General features: G+C 46.0%; 1 protein-coding gene across 2 annotated transcripts in view; it reads right to left on the bottom strand.

The window, feature by feature from the left end:
* The window catches only part of SLC15A4 (solute carrier family 15 member 4), a 62,208-nt gene that overhangs the window by 33,668 nt on the left and 5,659 nt on the right, over positions 1-22,881 (bottom strand). The window contains exons 2-4 of one of the 2 annotated variants that reach the window (XM_083476459.1): positions 11,374-11,669; positions 10,312-10,486; positions 9,499-9,576 (exon numbers count right to left, since the gene is read on the bottom strand). In XM_083476459.1, coding sequence (XP_083332585.1) covers positions 9,499-9,576; positions 10,312-10,486; positions 11,374-11,669 — 549 coding nt within the window. The remainder of the gene's footprint in view (positions 1-9,498; positions 9,577-10,311; positions 10,487-11,373; positions 11,670-22,881) is intronic. The other variant, XM_083476460.1, reaches the window with a different exon arrangement.

Here is a 22,881-nt window from a genome sequence, read left to right as displayed (position 1 = left end):
GTGGGGAGGTTTCTGGACCTCCCATAGGGACACCCACTCCTCGCCGGAAACTGTCACGCCGTGAGTCCAGAAGACGTGTTTCCGTTAAGGAGCTTTTATGTTGGAAGCGATTCCGAAAGCAACCACTGTCGGAATCTGCCAGTGACTAAAGGAGCCATGTTTGAGGGGCTCCGTCACAGACAGAGGTTTGTGGACTTGAGCAAACTCTGAGGGACTACGATTTTACGCACAAGCAGCTCATCATCCCATCACAGGAACATACCAAGAAAAGCAGGCAGATGGGTCTGAGCACAACATCTCAAGTGGATTACTGTTTATTAACTTATTAATCATATGTATACACTGCTTTCCCTCAAACAAGCTCAATGTGGCATGCACATATTTTCTCACACCAAGAGAATCTTACTGCCTAGGATCAGAACCCAGGAACCTGCAGTTCTACTAAGAATTCCTTGGTCCTTTTCACATGTATTACTGGCGCTCTAAGGAACATGAAACAAAACCCCAAAGGAAACCAGCCATGTCTGAAGTCTGCCCTAGTTCATAAAAGCTGATGCCACAGTAAAGCTGCCCCTGTCTGCGGTGTCAAAAGATTCTGAATTTGCATTCAGATCAAACCACCAAAAAACTTTAAATTTAATTAAGGCAGAACGAAATAGCATGTTGCATTTCACTTTAAAAAACAAAACAAAATGCAAAAAAATTCCCCAACTTTCATTATTAAGAACCCTAGGGCTATTTCGACAAAATGTGAGAAAGAAATGCCATTTAAATTATCAATCAGAATGCTGGGATTATTGCTCCATCATCTAGGTGCTGAATTCTGAACAATTTGAGTAAACACCTCAATTTTTTGAAGGCAGCACATTAAAGGCCAGAGATCCGGCCATTTTGGAAGACTGGCATTTGAGAGCACTTTCATGTTACTTTTTTTAAACAACAACAACAACAACAACAACAACCACAACAACCACAACAACCACAACAACCACAACAACCCACTAGCATAGTATTGGCTGTTGGCTTTAAACATTTTGAGTTACACTTTATCTGCCCAAAAGAGAAAGCTTGATGAAAGAGTACATTTTTTGACTTGTGCATGAGAAAAAATACAGTGGTGCCTCGCAAGACGAAAAGAATCCGTTCTGTGATTCTCTTCGTCTAGCGGTTTTTTCGTCTTGCGAAGCAAGCCCGTTGACGGATTAGCGGTATTAGCGGCTTATCTGCTGATCGGATCAGCTGATAAGCGGCTTAGCGGCTTAGCAAAAGGGGGGGGGGAAGGGGAAAAAACCAGCAGGAACTCGCAAGACATTGTCGTCTTGTGAAGCAAGCCCATAGGAAATTCGTTTTGCGAAGCACCTCCAAAACGGAAAACTCTTTCGTCTAGCGGGTTTTCCGTCTTGCGAGGCATTCGTCTTGCGGGGCACCACTGTAGTTTATATTTTTTTAAAAAACCAAACAAACCAAGGGGTGGAGCCAAACTGGCCCAATGAGACCTGCACATGTTTGTGGGGCACAGATTACTAGTTGACCATTTTTTTGGGGGGTGGACAAAAAACAGGAGGGGGGATGGAAAGGAGTATTCTAGAAAATGGCCATTGCTGGCTGGCATCCTTAATAGGAGCAGTATTTTGTTGTACGCCTGATTTGTACTTGATTAATTATTGATTGTTCAACCCTGGGGGGGGGGTAACCTAAGGACCAGGGGCTGAATGTAGCCCTCAAAACATTGCTCTCTGGCCCTTGGAGTTATTTACAGCCACATTCCTCCATCCCAGGCTAGACCCCTCACCACCGCTGAGTGTTTTGCCTACCTGAAATGTGTCCTTGAAATTGTGATAATGCCTCTTGGTTATCTATATGGGGGATAGGGAGGGGCTGCAAGTATGTGTAGGAACTAGCCTACCATACAGTATTAAAGTAAAAGCCCTTTAAAGCCCTAAACGGCCTCGGTCCAGTATACCTGAAGGAGCGTCTCCACCTCCATCGTTCTACCCGGACACTGAGGTCCAGCACCGAGGGCCTTCTGGCAGTTCCCTCACTGCAAGAAGCCAAGTTACAGGCCTTCTCGGTAGTGGCGCCCTCCCTGTGGAACGCCCTCCCACCAGATGTCAAAGAGAACAACAACTACCAGACTTTTAGAAGACATCTGAAGGCAGCCCTGTTTAGGGAAGCTTTTAATGTTTGATGTATTGTAGTATTTTAATATTCTTTTGGAAGCCGCCCAGAGTGGCTGGGGAAACCCAGCCAGATGGGCGGGGTATAAATAATAAATTATTATTATTATTATATAAAAACAACATTCATTGCTTGGCGTATTTTTGTCTCTGGTCCTGCCCACCACTCGTATGCAACCCCCCTCCCAGGATATCCAGAAGGAAATGTGTCTCTCAGGCTGAAAAACAGTCCCCACTCCTGTTCGACCTCCTAGCATCCAAGGCCCACAACAGATGCTCAGCACGCAAGTTCTTGCAGAGGTTGGGCTCTATAGCTAGGAAAGAGTTGTAGTCCAGCCACATCTGGCAGGCAATAGGTTCCTCTCCCCTCCTTTAGTAGCAAAAACTCTGGGGCTGTACCTCCCACACCATGACAGCTAGAACCCGTCATGGAAGTGGAAACCCCTGTCCATTTGGGCCTGAAAGAATCAGGTGTGACACCTTTCTCAGGGGTGGGGAGAGCACAATGCTAGGAGTTTGGTGGGTTGATGCAACTGCTTACATGAATTTGGAAGTACCCATCGGGTTTAAAGGGAGGCGGGTGATGCTGTGGGTTAAACCACAGAGCCTAAGACTTGCCGATCAAAAGGTCGGCAGTTCGAATCCTCGCAACGGGGTGAGCTCTCATTGCTTGGTCCCTACTCCTGCCAACCTAGCAGTTCGAAAACACGTCAAAGTGCAAGTAGATAAACAGGTACCACTCCAGCGGGGAGGTAAACAGTGTTTCTGTGTGCTGCTCTGGTTCTCCAGAAGCGGCTTAGTCATGCTGGCCACATGACCCAGAAGCTGTACGCCGGCTCCCTCGGCCAATAAAGCGAGATGAGAACCGCAACCCCAGAGTCGGTCACGACTGGACCTAATTGTCAGGGGTCCCTTTACCTTTACCAGGTTTAAAACAAGTCCAATGAAGTAAAATAAAAAACCCAAACAGAATTTAAAGTCGAAATACAGGCCTAGGGGTTTGGTGGGTTGATGCTGGTTGCAACATCAGGCTTAAAACGAGTCTTAAAAAAAACCCAGCCACTCAGAATTCAAAGTTGAAATACAAGCCTGAAACTTACACACTCAGAACTTTATTTACAACTTTGGAAGTTTTGCCCACCCACCTTGAAATTCAGTGGCTCCTTGAGAAACAGTTCTTCCAAATTGCTCGGAACTGCTGACATGTTAATATTAAGCAGGTTAGGTTTTTGGATCAAACGCCTCGTTTATGAATACTGCATTAAAACCACCATACATTATGAATTTGGGTTATTAGGGTGATAGGGAGGTGAGCTGAACCATTTAGGAAGGGGGGACGAGCCTAGAACTAGGGGTCACCCACAGAGACAGCAGCCCCCCTGGCCTTTCCAACTTCTGTGCCTTCCCAACAAAACTGATTAATCATTCAGCAACCTGCAGGAACGGTGTCATCAAAAGGGCATTACTAAACCTGAATGTGGGTACAAGGCTCCCTGTGTGTAACATGGGCACAATCCTGATGTGTGCCAGTGGAGTTTGAATTTCTACTTTATTAAAATGGGCACTACGCGGGGCTGCCCTTGAAGCTGTCCCAGAAACTCCAGCGGGTGCAGAATGTTGCAGCGAGGCTCCTCACGGGGTCTCTGCCATGTGAGCATATTCACCCAGTGCTTTTCCAGCTGCATTGGTGGAGTACAGGGTCAGATTTAAGGTGCTGGTTTTGACTTTTAAAGCCTTTCACGGCCTAGGATCCTTGTACCTAGGGGATCGCCTCTCCTGGTATGCCCCACGGAGGACCTTAAGGTCCACATATAGCAACACCCTAGAGGTCCCGGGCCCTAAGGAAGTTAGATTAGCCTTAACCAGAGCCAGGGTCTTTTCAACACTGGCTCCGGCCTGGTGGAACGCTCTGTCTTTTGAGACCAGGACCCTGCGGGATCTGATCTCTTTCCACAGGGCCTGTAAGACAGAGCTGTTCCACCTGGCCTTTGGCTCAGAATCAGTTTGATTCCCTCGTCCTTTTTCTTTTTCCTTTCTCCTCCTATGATGAGATTGCTCCCTAATTGTTTTAACATTGTATCTTAATCTTTAAATTTGTATTTTAATCAACTTGTTTTTATTATTGGTTGCTAGCCGCCCTGAGCCCGGTCTTGGCTGGGGAGGACGGGGTATAAATAAAATTTTTATATTATATTATTATTATTATTATTATTATTATTATTATTATTATTATCACACATGCCAGTCCAGATATGTACAGAGAGAGAGATATGCAGAGATAAGCGATAGAGGTAAAGATAGCACACTCGGGAAGTGTGCTGTCTCCCCGGGGCTAAGATCCAAGATGTAACTGAACGACTGCAGGGAATCATAAAACCCACTGACGAATACCCCTTCCTCTTGGTTCATGTGGGAACAAATGACACTGCAAGCAATAGCCTCCAGAAGATCAAAAGAGACTACGAGGCTCTCGGCAGGAAATTGAAGCAACTAAATGCACAAATTGTCATCTCGTCTGTCCTCCCAGTTGAACGACGTGGCCCAGGGAGAGAGGGGAAAATAGTGGAAGTGAACAGCTGGCTTCGCAAATGGTGTAAACAGGAACGGTTTGGATTCTTAGATCACGGACTGCAGTTTCTTGAAGATGGACTTCTGGCAAGTGATGGGCTGCACCTCACAACGGTTGGGAGAAATGTTTTTGCCAAAAATCTCAGAAACCTCATCAGGAGGGCTTTAAACTGACTAATGTGGGGGAGGGAGACAGTGCTCCTGAAGGTAGGAGTCTATCAATTAATGAAGATGATCATCCAAATGTCATAGACCAAATGGAGCAAACAGCACGCGGACCTAGTGGTGGGAGGAAAAAATCCTTAAATAAGAGCCACGGGGGAATGATTAATGGACTTCAATGTCTGTACACTAATGCGCAAAGCATGGGAAATAAACAAGATGAGCTTGAGCTCTTGGTACAGCAAACTAAATATGACATAGTAGGCATCACTGAAACCTGGTGGGATAAGTCCCACGATTGGAATGTAATAATGGGGGGATACAATCTATTTCAGAGAAACAGACCAGACAAGAAAGGAGGAGGAGTGGCTTTATATGTCAGGGATGTGTATACCTGTGAAGAGATCCAAGATTTAGAACCTCAAAGCCAAAGTGAAAGCATTTGGGTCAAAATTAAGGGAGAGAAGAATAACAGAGACCTCATTGTGGGAGTTTACTATAGATCCCCAAGCCAAACGGAGGACATAGATGATGCCTTCCTGGAACAGATGGCCAAGCATGCAAAAGGAAGGGAGATAGTAGTAATGGGGGACTTCAATTACCCGGATATTTGTTGGACGTCAAACTCAGCCAAGAGCATAAGGTCAAACAGATTCCTCAATGGCCTTGCAGACAACTTCATTGTCCAGAAAGTGGGAGAAGCAACAAGAGGAACAGCCATTTTAGATCTGGTCCTAACCAATGTTGATGACCTGGTTAGTGGGGTAGATGTGGAAGGATCATTAGGCGCGAGTGATCATGCTCTTCTGAAGTTTACTATACAGCGGAAAGGAGCAGCCAAGCATACTAGGACTCAATTTCTTGACTTTAAGAAAGCCGACTTCATAAAACTTAGGGAAGTGCTGGGTGAGATCCCATGGACAGCAATACTAAAAGGAAAGGGAGTTCATGATGGCTGGGAGTTTGTTAAGAGGGAGATAGTAAAAGCACAACGTCAGGCAATACCAATGAGACGGAAACATGGAAGGTGCCTAAAGAAGCCAGGGTGGCTATCTAAAGAACTTTTAACTGAATTAAGATTAAAAAAGGATGTGTACAAAAAATGGAAAAGGGGGGAAACCACCAAAGAGGAATTCAAACAAATAGCCAGCACGTGTAGACACAAAGTCAGAAAAGCTAAAGCACAGAATGAACTCAGGCTTGCTAGAGAGGTTAAAAGCAACAAAAAAGGCTTCTATGGGTATGTTCGTAGCAAAAGGAAGAACAAAGAAACAGTGGGGTCACTCAGAGGAGAAGATGGTGAAATGCAAACAGGGGACACAGAAAGGGCTGAACTCCTCAATGCCTTCTTTGCCTCAGTCTTCTCCGATAAAGAAAACAATGCCCGACCTGAAGAATTTGGAGCAAATGATTCAGCAAAGGAAACACAGCCCAGAATAACTAAGGAGATAGTACAAGAATACTTGGCTAGTTTAGATGTATTCAAGTCCCCAGGGCCAGATGAACTGCATCCAAGAGTATTAAAAGAACTGGCAGATGTGATCTCAGAACCACTGGCAGTCATCTTTGAGAATTCCTGGAGAACAGGCGAAGTCCCGGCAGACTGGAGGAGGGCAAATGTTGTCCCTATTTTCAAAAAGGGGAAAAGAGAGGACCCAAATAATTACCGCCCAGTCAGTCTGACATCAATACCAGGGAAGATTCTGGAGCAGATCATTAAGCAAACAGTCTGTGAGCACCTAGAAAGGAATGCTGTGATCACCAATAGTCAGCATGGATTTCTGAAAAATAAGTCATGTCAGACTAACCTGATTTCATTTTTTGACAGAATTACAAGCCTGGTAGATGAAGGGAACGCAGTGGATGTAGCCTACCTTGATTTCAGCAAGGCATTTGACAAGGTGCCCCATGATATTCTTGTAAAGAAGCTGGTAAAATGCGGTCTTGACTATGCTACCACTCAGTGGATTTGTAACTGGCTGACTGACCGAACCCAAAGGGTGCTCATCAATGGTTCCTCTTCATCCTGGAGAAGAGTGACTAGTGGGGTGCCACAGGGTTCTGTCTTGGGCCCGGTCTTGTTCAACATCTTTATCAACGACTTGGATGATGGACTCAGGGGCATCCTGATCAAATTTGCAGATGACACCAAACTGGGAGGGGTGGCTAACACCCCAGAGGACAGGATCACACTTCAAAACGACCTTGACAGATTAGAGAACTGGGCCAAAACAAACAAGATGAATTTTAACAGGGAGAAATGTAAAGTATTGCACTTGGGCAAAAAAAATGAGAGGCACAAATACAAGATGGGTGACACCTGGCTTGAGAGCAGTACATGTGAAAAGGATCTAGGAGTCTTGGTTGACCAAAAACTTGACATGAGCCAACAGTGTGACGCGGCAGCTAAAAAAGCCAATGCAATTCTGGGCTGCATCAATAGGAGTATAGCATCTAGATCAAGGGAAGTAATAGTGCCACTGTATTCTGCTCTGGTCAGACTACACCTGGAGTACTGTGTCCAGTTCTGGGCACCACAATTCAAGAAGGACACTGACAAACTGGAACGTGTCCAGAGGAGGGCAACCAAAATGGTCAAAGGCCTGGAAACGATGCCTTATGAGGAACGGCTAAGGGAGCTGGGCATGTTTAGCCTGGAGAAGAGGAGGTTAAGGGGTGATATGATAGCCATGTTCAAATATATAAAAGGATGTCACATAGAGGAGGGAGAAAGGTTGTTTTCTGCTGCTCCAGAGAAGCGGACACGGAGCAATGGATCCAAACTACAAGAAAGAAGATTCCACCTAAACATTAGGAAGAACTTCCTGACAGTAAGAGCTGTTCGACAGTGGAATTTGCTGCCAAGGAGTGTGGTGGAGTCTCCTACTTTGGAGGTCTTTAAGCAGAGGCTTGACAACCATATGTCAGGAGTGCTCTGATGGTGTTTCCTGCTTGGCAGGGGGTTGGACTCGATGGCCCTTGTGGTCTCTTCCAACTCTATGATTCTATGATTCTATGATTCTATGATATATCTGGGGAAGAGCCTGAGGGAATGATCCTGGACAATCCCATGGATGTCTGCCAGTGTCCATTTGCATGCATCCTGGAACCAAAAAGGGGCATCTGCTTAGCTTTCTCCTCACGGAGCTACCATTCCCAGAGTTCCCTGGGGAGAGGCACTCTATGTGGGGCTACCTTTGAAGGTTACTCGGAAACTACAACTAATCCCAAATGCGGCAGGTAGACTGATGACTGGGAGTGGCCGTTGGGACCACATAACACCAGTCCTAAAGGATCTTCACTGGCTCCCAGTATGTTTCCGAGTACAATTCAAAGTGTTGGTGCTGACCTTTACAGCCCTGAATGGCCTCGGTCCAGTATACCTGAAGGAGCATCTCCACCCCCATCGTTCTGCCCGGAAACTGGGGTCCAGCGCCGAGGGCCTTCTAGCAGTTCCCTCATTGCGAGAAGTGAGGTTACAGGGAACCAGGCAGAGGGCCTTCTTGGTAGTGGTGCCCACCCTGTGGAACGCCCTCCCATCAGATGTCAAGGAAATAAACAACTATCTGATTTTAGAAGACATCTGTAGGCAGTCCTGTTTTGGTAAGTTTTTAAGGACTGATGTTTTTATTATGTTTTTATGTTGCAAGCCGCCCAGAGTGGCTGGGGAAACACAGACAGACAGGTGGGGTATAAATATTATTATTATTAATTGTTAAATCACTCTGTTCATTCTAGCTCTGTGAGGGTGATAAAGGTCTCCTAGCACTCTTAACAAACTGCGGTCCCCCCAAAAAAAATTTCTTTGGGGAAAGCCAGGGTGGTTATGATTCTGCTTTAAATGCATATTGCAGATGGGGCTTAATAGATAAGGATTTTTTAAAAGGTAGGATGGTACCATTTATTAGAATCATAGAGTTGGAAGAGACCACAAGGGCCATCGAGTCCAACCCCCTGCCAAGCAGGAAACACCATCAGAGCACTCCTGACATATGGTTGTCAAGCCTCTGCTTAAAGACCTCCAAAGTAGGAGACTCCACCACACTCCTTGGCAGCAAATTCCACTGTCGAACAGCTCTTACTGTCAGGAAGTTCTTCCTATTGTTTAGGTGGAATCTTCTTTCTTGTAGTTTGGATCCATTGCTCCGTGTCCGCTTCTCTGGAGCAGCAGAAAACAACCTTTCTCTCTCCTCTATGTGACATCCTTTTATATATTTGAGCATGGCTATCATATCACCCCTTAACCTCCTCTTCTCCAGGCTAAACATGCCCAGCTCCCTTAGCCGTTCCTCATAAGGCATCGTTTCCAGGCCTTTGACCATTTTGGTTGCCCTCCTCTGGACACGTTCCAGTTTGTCACTCTCCTATGCTTTTGAGAATGAGTAAATTAGTGTTGTCTCTTATCTCTGCCTACAGTTACAACAAAGGAAGAGGAGGTCACTCCGGAAGAGATCACATCTCGGGCCGCTAAATGGCAGAATCTGCTCTCCTTTCTGTTTTGATTCTTCGCCATACTTCCCCCCGCCCAATCCCACCTGCATGCTATGAAGCCAACCTGCAGGGAAACAGGGCTATCCACATGACCACTTACCGTATGGCTGTTTGAGGTGCTGTTTGAAAACTGGGGGATTCTCAAGTGCAGACTTTGGAGGACATACGTTGTCTGCATCTGAAGTGAAAGAAAGGAAATTGTTTGTATTCTGCTGGAAGTCGGAACATGTGCCCCTCCCAGGTGTCGATGGACTATACCAGGCATAGGAAAACTCCGGCCCTCCAGATGGTTTGGGACTATAGTTCCCAACATCCCTGACCACTGGTCCTGTTACCTAGGGATGATGGGAGTTGTAGTCCCAAAACATCTGGAGGGCTGGAGTTTGCCTATGCCTGGACTATACCTCATCCATCATCCCTGACCATTGGCCATGATGGATGGAAGAGGAAGGCCCTGGAGTCTATGAACACCCAGAGTGCCACAGGCCCCCCACCCCTGACAAGGGTCCCATCAATGACTCTTTACAGAGTGCAGGGTCCCTGCCCCAAGCAGCTTACAGTCTATTGGCTGATGTCAACATGGGAAGCAAATACTTGCTTGTCCCTAGAAACACACTTTTTCTCCTTGAAAGCGATTGATTTGCAAACAGACCCAGACATCGTTGGGCTTCCCTGCAGTCTATTTTGTGCTCTTGTCCCTTTTTCTACTTTTTTTAGACGCGGCAGCCATTTTGCATCAAGCCACACTCCTGCGGCAGCCATTTTATGACTGGCACCCGCGACTCCGTCTCAAAACGTCAAGGACTTTCGCCCTCTGCACTAACAGCCAAAGACTGTTTAGGTGGCAAATCTAGCCCCCTTGCTGCTCTTGACATACAGGAACCAAAAACCGAATTGGGCCCTGTTCACCAACCTGAAAATAGACCGTCCAGTAAGGTATGAGGGCCAGGAAGACTGGAATGATTTTGACCAGCGCTTTCACATCCTCAACTTTATCTTCCCTGAATGGCCCTCCATGGGATGATTTGGCCATCTCGAAGAGGCTTTGTTTGGGAGCTGGTTGATGAAGTACCCCTTGGGTGTCTCTACTTGAAAGAAGGAAGAAGGGAGATGGATCCAAAAGGACTGCAACACAGCAAAACTGGAAATTTTGGGAAACCTGTATAGTATACTAGCAGCCCCATCCCCAGTGTTGCTTGGGAGTTCTAAGAAACAGACAGACAAAATCAGGGCAGTTTGGAAATCAGTGTTTACAACTATCATACAAAATTGGGTTTAAAATCAGTGCAGCTTTGAAAGGTTCAGTCCGCCATCTTGGCTCAAAAACGGCATCCAAATGCTCCCAAAGCCAAAGATGTTTTCTAAGTTTTCTCCAATATGGGTGCACAGCATCTAAAAACACACTCTCTCTCTCTCTCGAGACAGAGACTCTGCAGCAGCAACCAGCTGACGTTCTTCTCCATCCAGTGTTTGCAGAATATTCCTCTTAAACCTATTTATGCTACTGCTGCCTTTTCAATCTTCCAAAGTGTGCTTTATTGCATGGCTGCTAATTGCTCATTCTTCTCAACATTATGTTTTTTTTTTTTTTTTACAATTTATTACTTTATGGGTCGTTAATCTGCCTTCAATTATCTTAGACATAGGCAGGACATTCCTTTTGATAACAAGCAAACACTCATGCTTATTTAATTGGGCCACTAAGCTCGCCTAAGATTTCTTTCCCTTGGAGAGAACAATGTGTGTGTGTGAATGCATCCGTATGAATCAGTTTCCCAACATCCTGTCACATTCTAGGGTAGGTTTGGCCCTCTGGCTGCTGCTGAACTACAACTCCCATCAGGTCCCAGGAAGGACAGACCCCAACCTGGCCTTAAGAGATCTCCACATGGTCGCTACTGGACCCACGCCAGTCACAAAACGCGCCTGGGGAATTTCGAACACTGCCCAGAAGGAGGAAATCTCAGCTACATACCTGTTGCTGGAGTATTCCTCAGGCCTCTTCCGGGAACAACACGAATAGGCCAGAATCTTAAACATGTCTGTGAAGGCGCTGCCGTCAGGGGGCTTTGTGATGAAGAAGCTCTGGCCACAGAGAAAGACGATGAAGGACACTCCGATGCAGACAGCTGGGATGATGTAGCCGATGACAAAACTCACGTTTTGCTGGATGTACGCGATGCCTCCCAAGGATACGATGGCCCCCAAGTTTATGCTCCAATAAAACCAGTTGAAAAACCTTCGTGTGGCTTCAGGGCCCCGGTCTTTGACCTGCACGAGAGTTTGTTGTTGTTCTTAAATCTCCTCCGTAAAAAAACAACCTACAAGTCAATAACTATTTGCCAAAACAAACGCCTAATCAAGAGCAATGCATTCCCATTCAGTTTTAATTGCATTCGTGATGCTTCTGAAAATCCAGGAGGGTCAGAGAAAGTGGTGTTTTTTTTGGGGGGGGGGGCAGTTGTGTTTGTTGGTTACTATGTTATGTAGGTTTGTGGTTTTATACAGGCAAGGCCCCATTTATACCCGTTCAACACGCGCTCAGTCATGCACACGCTTATTGCGCCGTCCCCGAAAGCAATCCCAAATCATCACAAAAAGGGGGCGGAACGGGGTGCTTGCAGGCTTGCGACGGTGCTTCAAATATACGTGATTTCACTGAGCCGTGTGGTGCCTTGGGAGGTAACCCCACACTAAATGGGGGTTGCCTGTCTTGTAAACCATCCTGTGATCTTCAAACGACGGGCAGTATAGAAAATAACAAGCAAGTGAGTATTAGCTTGGTGATGTTTCTAGGAACCCACGCAAGATTAAGAATCTAAGGATGCATTCAGACTTGGGGTTCGCTGCCTTAGTTTTCCTGGTGATCACACTAGTACTGTTGCCAAGCTTTCTAATGTACCTTTTGCACTGCCTTAACTATTGCCTTATGAAACTGCAGCTGTCTGATTGATCTACAGAGCCACGGCACACTAAATTTCATCCACACCAGCAAGGCACCACAGCAGATGTCATCAGACATGTCACCTTCTCTTATGCCCATGTGTGCTTCTGTTCCCCATGAAAATGGGGGGAAGGATCTGCATGCCGGAAAATAAGTCCCCCAAATTTTGTCACATGCTGTGAGCCAAAACAGCAGGAAAGTTACAGCACATGATTTTGCAGGCTTAACATGGGCGATGAGCTTCTGCTAGATTCCTAGAAGTGGATTTCACAATGTGTGAAAGATCACGTGAAACGTGGAAATGGTCAGGTAAGGAAATGTCAGGAGTAAAAGTGCTGTCTGAATGCAGTCTAAGAACAGCCCGGCTTTTCTAATTGGGTTTATCTGCCCCATCTGCAGAGAGATTAAAGTGCCATAACAGCAGGACTCCAACAGATACCACAGTCCTCTAAGCAGCCCCTTTCTAGTAGGGAATTGCTTCCGATGTTCAAAAGCACATATCTGGTGACTAGAAATCTACAGCTTGATGAGCCTGAGCACATGGTTGTCAACCACTGGTGTTTTTTGTTTTCCATCTAAGAACACCACCAATTGTTGGGTAGCTTTTAAACCAGGGGCTGGGAGCCTGTTGCCCTCCTGATGTGTTCGACTCCAGCTAGCATGGCTAATGGTCAGCAATGATGGGAGCTGCATTCCAGCAACGCCTTGAGGGCTGCAGGTCCCCCCACTCTTGACCAATGGCTTTTAAAACACATGACTTCCTCCAAAGAACCCTGGGAACTGCCGTATGAAGGTGCTGGGATTTGTAGCTCTGTGAGGGCCAACGGGTGTCTCAGCACCCATTATGAACTACAGTTCCCAGGAATCTTTGGGAGAAGTGATGACAGCCCATTTGAAGGTGGCTACCATACCTTCTGAGAGCTGGACCATAAAGAAGACTGATCGCTGAAGAATTGATGCTTTTGAATTATGGTGCTGGAGGAGACTCTGGAGAGTTCCATGGACTTCAAGAAGATCAAACCTATCGATTCTGAAGAAATCAGCCCTGAGTGCTCACTGGAAGGACAGATCCTGAAGCTGAGGCTCCAATAATTTGGCCACCTCATGGGAAGAGAAGACTCCCTGGAAAAGACCCTGATGTTGGGAAAGATGGAGGGCACAAGGAAAAGGGGATGACAGAGGACGAGATGGTGGGACAGTGTTCTCAAAGCTACCAACATGAGTTTGGCCAAACTGCGGGAGCCAGTGGAAGACAGGAGTGCCTGCCATGCTCTGGTCCATGGGGTCATGAAGAGTCGGACACAACTAAATGGCTAAACAACAACAACAACAACAACCATACCTTCTATTCTCCACCCTAAACATACCCAACCATTCCGCAAAAGGCTTGGCTTCCAGGCGCTTGGATAATCCTGGTCACCTTCCTCTGTACATCTTCCAGCTCGTCAGTACCCTTCTTAAACTGTGGTGCCGAGAACTGAACACAGTACTCCAGATGTGGTCTGACCAAGTCAGAACTATTACATCCTCTGATCTGGACATTATACATCTCTTGATGCAGCCTAGATTAGCATTAGTGCTTTTCTTTTTGGACGCTGTATTAAGCTGTTGACATGCAGTTCGGTAACTGAACTTTCCTCCTTACAAAAACCCAAGTTGCGCACACAGAGACTAGCAAGGCAGGGAGAAGAAAGCTAGATCAGAACGTTTATCAGGAATTGGGACTTTTTCAGCCTGAGGGCTGCATGCTTTGCAGGTGACCATCTGGGGGCAACATCCCAGTGGTGGGCAGAGGCAGAGGCAGAAGTGTGCCAAGTGCTGAACATAAATTTTACCTTTTGTACCGCTGTGGGTTAAACCACAGAGCCTAGGACTTGCCGATCAGAAGGTTGGCGGTTCAAATCCCCACGACGTGGTGAGCTCCTGTTGCTCGGTCCCTGCTCCTGCCAACCTAGCAGTTCGAAAGCACGTCAAAGTGCAAGTAGATAAATAGGAACTGCTCCGGCGGGAAGGTAAACGCCGTTTCCATGCGCTGCTCTGGTTTGCCAGAAGCGGCTCAGTCATGCTGGCCACATGACCCGGAAGCTGTACGCCGGCTCCTTCGGCCAGTAAAGCGAGATGAACGCCGCAACCCCAGAGTTGGAGCTAACAGTCAGGGGTCCCTTTACCTTTTTTACCATAAGACGGTTTCTATCCACACTGCCCCATCCCTCTCCATTCCTCATGCAGGCAATAAAGAGGCATGACCAGAATTTGGACACATCAGGCAAAAACACTCAAGGAGGGTGCAAAGCAAGGGGCAGCGAGAGTGTGGCCTGAGGAGAGTATACCAAGGGCCCAAGGTTTCCCAACCCTATTCTAAGAGGAAAAATACAGGGGAGCGTTCAATCCCAAATCAGAACCTGCAGGAAGTCAGAGCGACAGTGATTTTGCAGGGTTTCAGACTGGAGTCTCTCTCCCCTCCCAAACCTGGGGGTGGCAGGGAATGAACCTGGGACCTTCTGCATGCAGGTGCTCTACCACCCTTTTGTTTCTGCCACCTCGGCGAAAGTAAGACCTCAGCGATTCCGGGAAGCCACTGAGGAGCAGCTGTGCAGCAACTCCCCGCGAGGAGGAACTGAGAGATGCAAAATATAGTTCCCTGCTGACCAGAGTTTATAGCGCTGCCGTAAATCTCCCAACATTTCACAGCTGAGACGAGGCTCAGACCTGCGTGCGCTTAAAGCAGCCGTATCTTTGCAAGAACCGCACTAGCTGGGCATCTCACCCACCCCTCCCCAAATCCATGTTGTGAGGTGTCTGCACTGCCTGCTGTCTGGAATATGACTTGGCTATGCAATGGATGGACCCTGCTGGCTGGCTTATGAAGGTGGTTCTCTTAACAGGGGTTCAGATGAATCCCCCCCCATATGCAGAAACGAAGCATGAAAGCTACATGGGGCTTCACACCCTGAGTCACCCACCCTTCTCTCCCGTTGCTGGATGTGTGATTGTCACATCACATGTCTGTGTTTACATTCCATGCTTGGAAAGTGTGGGAAACAGAAGCCAGTCCTATCTCTTCCGTTGTATTGTACTTTAAAAAAAAAAAAAAAATCTCTCTCTTCTGGAGAAGATGTGAAAGGACGCCATGATTGCTTTGTCCTGTAGAAAGGTAAAGGTAAAGGGAACCTGACCATTAGGTCCAGTCGTGACCGACTCTGGGGTTGCAGCACTCATCTTGCTTTATTGGCCAAGGGAGCCGGTGTACAGCTTCTGGGTCATGTGGCCAGCATGACTAAGCCTCTTCTGGCAAACCAGAGCAGCGCACGGAAACACCGTTTACCTCCCACCGGAGTGGTACCTATTTATCTACTTGCACTTTGATGTGCTTTCGAACTGCTAGGTTAGCAGGAGCAGGGACTGAGCAACGGGAGCTCACCCCGTTGTGGGGTCCTAGGCTTTCTGGTTTAACGCACAGTGCTACCCGTGTCCGCTTTGTCCTGTATATATTGCTTAATAAATTACTTAAATGCCACACCTCATAGCCTCAGCTTCCAGCTTTACTCTGCTGTTTGAGTGTGCACATATTTTCGGTTATGTGTTGCTGCTGAGCACCTGTTGGAGGAAGGACAGCAAGGAGGGAGCCAGTCTAGCTTCTCCAGGGAGGTAGTGCCAAAGTCTGGGAGCAGCCACCAAGAAGGCCCTCTCTCGCAAGGGTCATCTAGTCCAACCCCCTAAAATGCAGGAATCATGGTGACAGAATTCCTGACAGATGGCCATTCAACCTCTGCTTAAAAACTTCCAACGAAGGAGACCTTTGGAGGTGATCCATTCTACAGTCAAACAGCTCTTATGTTTGAAGATGGCTCTCATATCACCTCTTGGGCTTCTTCACAGTAAGCCTACCAAACTCCCTCATCCATTCCGCAAAAGGCTTGATTTCCAGACCCCTTCACCATCTTGGTCACCCACCAACCTCGAAGCAAGTTCCAGCTTGTCAGCATCCTTTCAAAATTCCTGGAACCTCCTTGCCCCAGACGTTATAATGGAGAAGAGGGTAATAAATAGAAATTATGATGGAATATAATAAATAATAATAAAGGCAGCTGAATATACTTTGTTATGCGCCTTTGCACTGCATTCCTTTACTCAGCACATGCCCAAAATATGTCTGAGATTCACAGGCCATCTCTGTTTAGGATGAATCACCCCTTAAGAGAACATTTGTTACAGGGATAGACACACACAGAAAGAGTCCAAGATGCCAGTTTTAAACAGAGATGTATGCTTGGAACTGATGACTAACTGAAGTTCTTATGCCCAGTCATTGCACCAGTTGCTAAATTTCCTGAGTTTCCATCTCAGCAAGGAAAAAAAAATGAAATGAAATGCAGAATTCAGAACGATCTTCCTGCTGAATCATCGCTGGGGATCTATTTTGCTCAAACCTTCAAGCTTTTCCAGTTATGCAATACTTGCATTTAGCAGAGCAACATGATATTAATCCCAGGCCACGCTCCATAACAAGCATGACTTGCTTTTAATCGAATTAAAGTGTCCCGTTTCCTCCAGCTTGGCACCCGTGCCAAGGAGGCTGGGTGAAAAGCAAACCCGGGATGGTTGCTGGGTAGACGCCACTGCTTAGTAACACGGTTGTTGCTTATTTATGCATTTAACAACATTCATGGAAGAAGAGTCCTGTGTCACCCGGGTGCTTACACCCAATTTCCCCCACTCATTGGTTCCAATGAATTGGGTTACAAAAATATGGTGGACAGGAGAAAGGGAAGGAAATAGAGAAGTTGCAAGCTGCATTTTTAAAGCAGTGCTTTTCAAACTTTGTTCTGAGACTCCTTACTGAGATGAGCAACAGCAGTGCAGGCGAGCGGTTAAACGTTAGGCAGTGTACACACTAAATCTTTAGAGCAGATTCGAAGCACATTCCCCCACCCCTCAAAGGATTCTGGGTGCTGTAGTTTACCTCTCACAGAATGGCTCTGAGCATGTTCTGGGTGCAGGAATTTGTTTAAAGTTCCAGAACTAAATTGCGCTCAGCCCGTTTTACACAAAAGTTAGCATTATTCACTGCAACAGTTTAATTTTATGTAGGGTTTCCTCCTGAGCCTTTTCTTGTCCTGAAATTATTCCACAGGGCAGCTAAGGTTTAGGATCCATTTTCCTTCTCCTAGATGGCTTACCTTCCCAGGTGGATGATGGTGATGATTTATTGAATTTATATACCGCCCTATACCTGGAGGTCTCAGGGCAGTTCACAGAAAAAAAAATCTAAATACAGTGGTGCCTCGCAAGACGAAATTCGTTCTGCGATTTTTTTCGTCTTGCGAAGCACGGTGTCAGGAAAGTTTTGGAAAAGCTTCAAAAATCACCAAAGTCTTTAAAAACCTCAAAAAAGGCTACCACACCGCGTTCTATGAGTTGCTCCTCGAAGTCAAGTTGCAACTGTACTAACGGTTTTAAGAAAAAGGAAACAAACTTGCAAGACGTTTCCGTCTTGCGAAGCAAGCCCATAGGGAAAATCGTCTAGCGAAGCAGCTCAAAAAACAAAAAACCCTTTCGTCTAGCGAGTTTTTTGTCTTGCGAGGCATTCGTCTTGCGAGGTACCACTGTATAAAACCATGAAATATATAATCAAAATAAAAATGACCACCCAATCACACACACACCATGAATGAGCCCCCTCTATGGCACATGCAGAAACCTCTTTCATGGCCAGGGGTCAGCAAACCTTTTCAGCAGGGGGCCAGTCCACTGCCCTTCAGACCTTGTGGGGGGCTGGACTATGTTTTGAAAAAACTAATGAACGAATTCCTATGCCCCACAAATAACCCAGAGATGCATTTTAAATAAAAGCACACATTCTACTCATGTAAAAACACGCTGATTCCCGGACCATCTGTGGGCCAGATTGAGAAGGCGATTGGGCCGGATCCGGCCCCCGGGCCTTAGTTTGCCTACCCATGTTCAAGACAGTTGGGCCCACTATTAGTCTTCTCCGCTCAATCTGCCAGAGCCTGTCTTCACATAAATAATAATAATGATGAACTAATTAATAACGATTTGATGCTTTTGAATTATGGCGCTGGAGGAGACTCTTGAGAGTCCCATGGACTGCAAGAAGATCAAACCTATCCATTCTGAAGGAAATCAGCCCTGAGTGCTCACTGGAAGGACAGATCCTGAAGCTGAGGCTCCAATACTTTGGCCACCTCATGAGAAGAGAAGACTCCCTGGAAAAGACCCTGATGTTGGGAAAGATGGAGGGCACAAGGAGAAGGGGACGACAGAGGACGAGATGGTTGGATAGTGTTCTCGAGGCTAACAGCATGAGTTTGAGCAGACTGCGGGAGGCAGTGGAAGACAGGAGTGCCTGGCGTGCTCTGGTCCATGGGGTCAAGAAGAGTCGGACACGACTCAACAACAACAACAACAACAACAATTAATAACGAGATGGGTGCAGCCACCGTTCCCCATTCATTTCAGCGGTGCTGCAGAAGTTGCTGCCTGATTGGCTGAAGCTGCACATTCAGACTGGCATGTTTTGTCTTTTAAGGACAGTTTCGCTTCCTCACAGGCGAATGGGCTAAATTCAGAATTGCAAGAGATTGGGGGGGGGGGAATCAAAATGCATCACACAGAAGAACAGGAAACGGACAGAGTGCAATGCTGCTCAAAAAAGGGAAGCAGGCGATGAAGAGGACATCACAGTCCCAAGCCTATTTTTTGAGAACGAAGCTCTTTATCTGAGTCAACCCTTCACATCAGGAAACATTCCTGGAAATGTAGGCAGGTGGAGATGTTCGCATATATTTATTTTATGTAACACGCCCCACAGACGCCATGACTAATGTACAATTTGTCCTGCCGCTTGTCAGGTAAAAGCAGTGATTTTTGTGTCCAGGAAACCTGAGTTCAAATCTCAAGCCGGCAAAGAAAGAAGCATTTTAACAGGCCAGATTGTCAGATGCTCCACACTGTTTTCTCTTTAAGTTCTGTATTAGTTTTTTGTGTTTTTTTACATATTTATAGTTCCTTTTCTTTATTTTTATCCTATGTGCTTGCACACACATTTCCGGCATTAGAAAACTACAGTAAAATATTTTCAAAAACCCTAAGTCATACTGTGGTTAGGTATTAGAATTACAGTGGTACCTCGGGTTAAGTACTTAATTCGTTCTGGAGGTCCATTCTTAACCTGAAACTGTTCTTAACCTGAAGCACCACTTTAGCTAATGGGGCCTCCTGCTGCTGCTGCTCCGCCGGAGCACAATTTCTGTTCTCATCCTGAAGCAAAGTTCTTAACCTGAAGCACTATTTCTGGGTTAGCGGAGTCTGTAACCTGAAGCATATGTAACCTGAGGTACCACTGTATGTTGGTGGGGCAGGGGAGAACTCTGTAATATGCACACTAGTTGTAAGTCATTCCTTCTCCCAAGAAGATTCTGGGAATTGTAGTTCGATGAGAAGGGCAAAGAGCCACCGCAGAATTCACAAGTCTCAGAAGCTACAAATTCCAGGATACTTTGCTGGAAGACACGACAGTTAAAGTGACCTTCAGAGAGAAGGATGGGAAGCTTATGCTATAATAATAATAGTAGTAGTAGTAGTAGTAGTAGTAATAATAATAATAATAATAATAATAATAATAATAATAATAATATATTTATACCCTGCCCATCTGGCTGGGTTTCCCCACATAATCACATAAATCCACATTAGTTAATTTATGAGAGCGAAATTAAGTTTATTTGTTTTTTTTTATAACCCAACAATGTTGCGCACATATAAAATGGCACATGAACGATGTTAAAAAGATTTAGCAGTTCTTCGCACATCTATCCCGGAAACTCCAGGGAACACCCAATCGATTAACCAACAGGGTTGGGAAGTGGAATTAAAGAAATGAAACACACACAGCAACAATGGAAATGGAGAAGTCAGGTCCTTAAAGTGTGATTTATGGTTGAAACTAAGAAGTGTGTGTACGGGGGACCGTATTTCAGTGGCAGAGCACGTGTGTCGAATGCACAAGGCTCCAGGTGCAATCTCTGGCATTTCTGACTAAATACAACAACAGATCATGTAGGAATTGATGGGGAAAGACCCTCATTTAGCGGTTCTTGTTTACCTGTAATCTGCCTTGAGTCCCTGTCAGGAGAAAAGGTGGGGAATAAGAACAACAACAACTAGATCAGAGATGGGGAACCTACGTCCAGCCATGTCCCATTCTGAAAATCATGCCTGAATCAGCATACTGTTCCCAATGAAGTAATGTTCTCTCTCTCTCTCTCTATATATATATATATGCAGGGCAGTTTAAACTAGTCTCAGAATGACAAGCACACAAAAGAACTTCTGCAATCACATAAAAAGGTAAAGGGACCCCTGACCATTAGGTCCAGTCGTGGCCGACTCTGGGGTTGCGGCGCTCATCTCACTTTATTGGCCGAGGGAACAGCTTCCGGGTCATGTGGGCAGCATGAGTAAGCCGCTTCTGGCGAACCAGAGCAGAACACGGAAATACCGTTTACCTTCCCGCCGGAGCGGTACCTATTTATCTACTTGCACTTTGACGTGCTTTCAAACTGCAATGTTGCCAGGAGCAGGGACTGAGCAATGGGAGCTCACCCCGTCGCGGGGATTCAAACCGCTGACCTTCTGATCAGCAAGTCCTAGGCTCTGTGGTTTAACCCACAGCACCACCCACGTCCTGTATGTGCAATCACATACTGATCCCTCAATTCCTGAGATTGCAATAATGAAAGGGAACAATAGAAGATCCCCTCTCGGCCAGCCTTTCCCAGAGGTCCTCCAGATGGGAACTGGAGTCCAGAAACATCTGGAGGGCACCAGTTTGGGAAAGGCAGGTCTAAGCTTTGCTTGGAAGAGATTCAAGGTGATCCTTGCACAGCTACCAACAAATCAGCCTTGCAGGAACTCAAGTCTTTATTCCAAGGAAGAGTCATCAATGAAAATACATTTGGTTGCTCCTGGGAGGTGGAGAAGACCCTTTTGAACAAACCAAACCACAGTACTGGTTTTTCATGAAACAAGGCAGGGAAAGAAAGGGTATATGAAAATCCAAGGATGAAAATTACGCCCTAAATTCTCCATGGTGCACTCCAGTAATAACCACTCGTGTTTGCATCCACCATTTTGAAGTTCTGATTAAAGCGACCAACCGGCATTATTTCTCTCTTGACACAAGCACCCATCTTCTGGGAATAGATGGGATTTTCAAAAACCTTTCGCAGGTCAAACCTGTAGTGGAAGTTACTATGCCTCATTGATTTACAAGTGGTATTTGGGGTTCGGGGGCCAGAGCTATGCCAGAGCAATAAACTATTCTGGACACCAACAAAACAAATCAACTTTTGACTGTTCCAAGATGGAAGGGCAATGATCTAATTCGTGAGACTCAAGGTATCGTATGGGCATTTGATGTGCTAAGATGGGCAGAATTCCAACACAAAAATACAGAAATAAAATGTCTGATGAGAAAGGGACCGAACCCACACACACATACTTGCACACCATGTATCAGTCACGACACTGATGTCCAAAAAGCATTATGCCACATGGTATGAAAACGGAGGAAGGCACATTATATTAAAAAGGCTATTGGCTTATCTAGCTCAGTACTGTCCACAAACACAGACAGCAGCTCTCTACGGCTTTCTACAGAAGGTGTTCCCACCCCTACCTGGAGCTGCTGGGAACTGAACCTGGGACCTTCTGCATGCTATACCTCATATGTGGTGGGACTGTAGTAAAATTAAAAAAAAAAGGGAAATGATATATAATGAGTTGAAGAAAATGTTCCAACTAACATTTGTCAAAAAACCTGAAGCATTTTTGTTAGGGATTGTAGGAAAAGACCTGCTAAGGAAACTGGAAAATATCTTTATGTATGCAGACAACAGCGGCAAGAGAGCCAGTGTGGTGTAGTGGTTAAGAGCGGTAGTCTCGTAATCTGGAGAACCGGGTTCGCGTCTCCGCTCCTCCACATGCTGCTGCTGGGTGACCTTGGGCCAGTCACACTTCTTTGAAGTCTCTCAGCCCCACTCACCTCACGGAGTGTTTGTTGTGGGGGAGGAAGGGAAAGGAGAATGTGAGCCGCTTTGAGACTCCTGAAGGGGAGTGAAAGGCGGGATATCAAATCCAAACTCCTCCTCCTCCTCTTCTTCTTCTTCTTCTTCTTCTTCTTCTTCTTAATAGCACAAGGATGGAAGAACAAGGAAATCCCAACCAAAGAACTGTGGCAAGAGAAATTGATGGACTACGCAGAATTGGCAAAACTGACACACAAACTACATGACAAGGATAACTGCGATTTTAGAGATGAATGGGAACCCTTTACAAAGTATTTAAAGAAACAACAAAATGAACTGGACTCCTTGGCAGGTTTGGCAAGATCCACCAGCTTGAGGGCATCAGTTCCACTGTCCAACAGCTCTTACCAACAGATAGTTCTTCCCAATGTCTTGTTGGAATTTACCTTTCTTATACAGTGGTACCTTGGGTTACATACGCTTCAGG

Source organism: Podarcis liolepis, assembly GCF_965112155.1.
Source record: "Podarcis liolepis genome assembly, chromosome: 15".
In the NCBI taxonomy this organism is placed as follows: Eukaryota; Metazoa; Chordata; class Lepidosauria; order Squamata; family Lacertidae; genus Podarcis; species Podarcis liolepis.
This window is presented reverse-complemented; position numbering and strand designations above follow the sequence as displayed.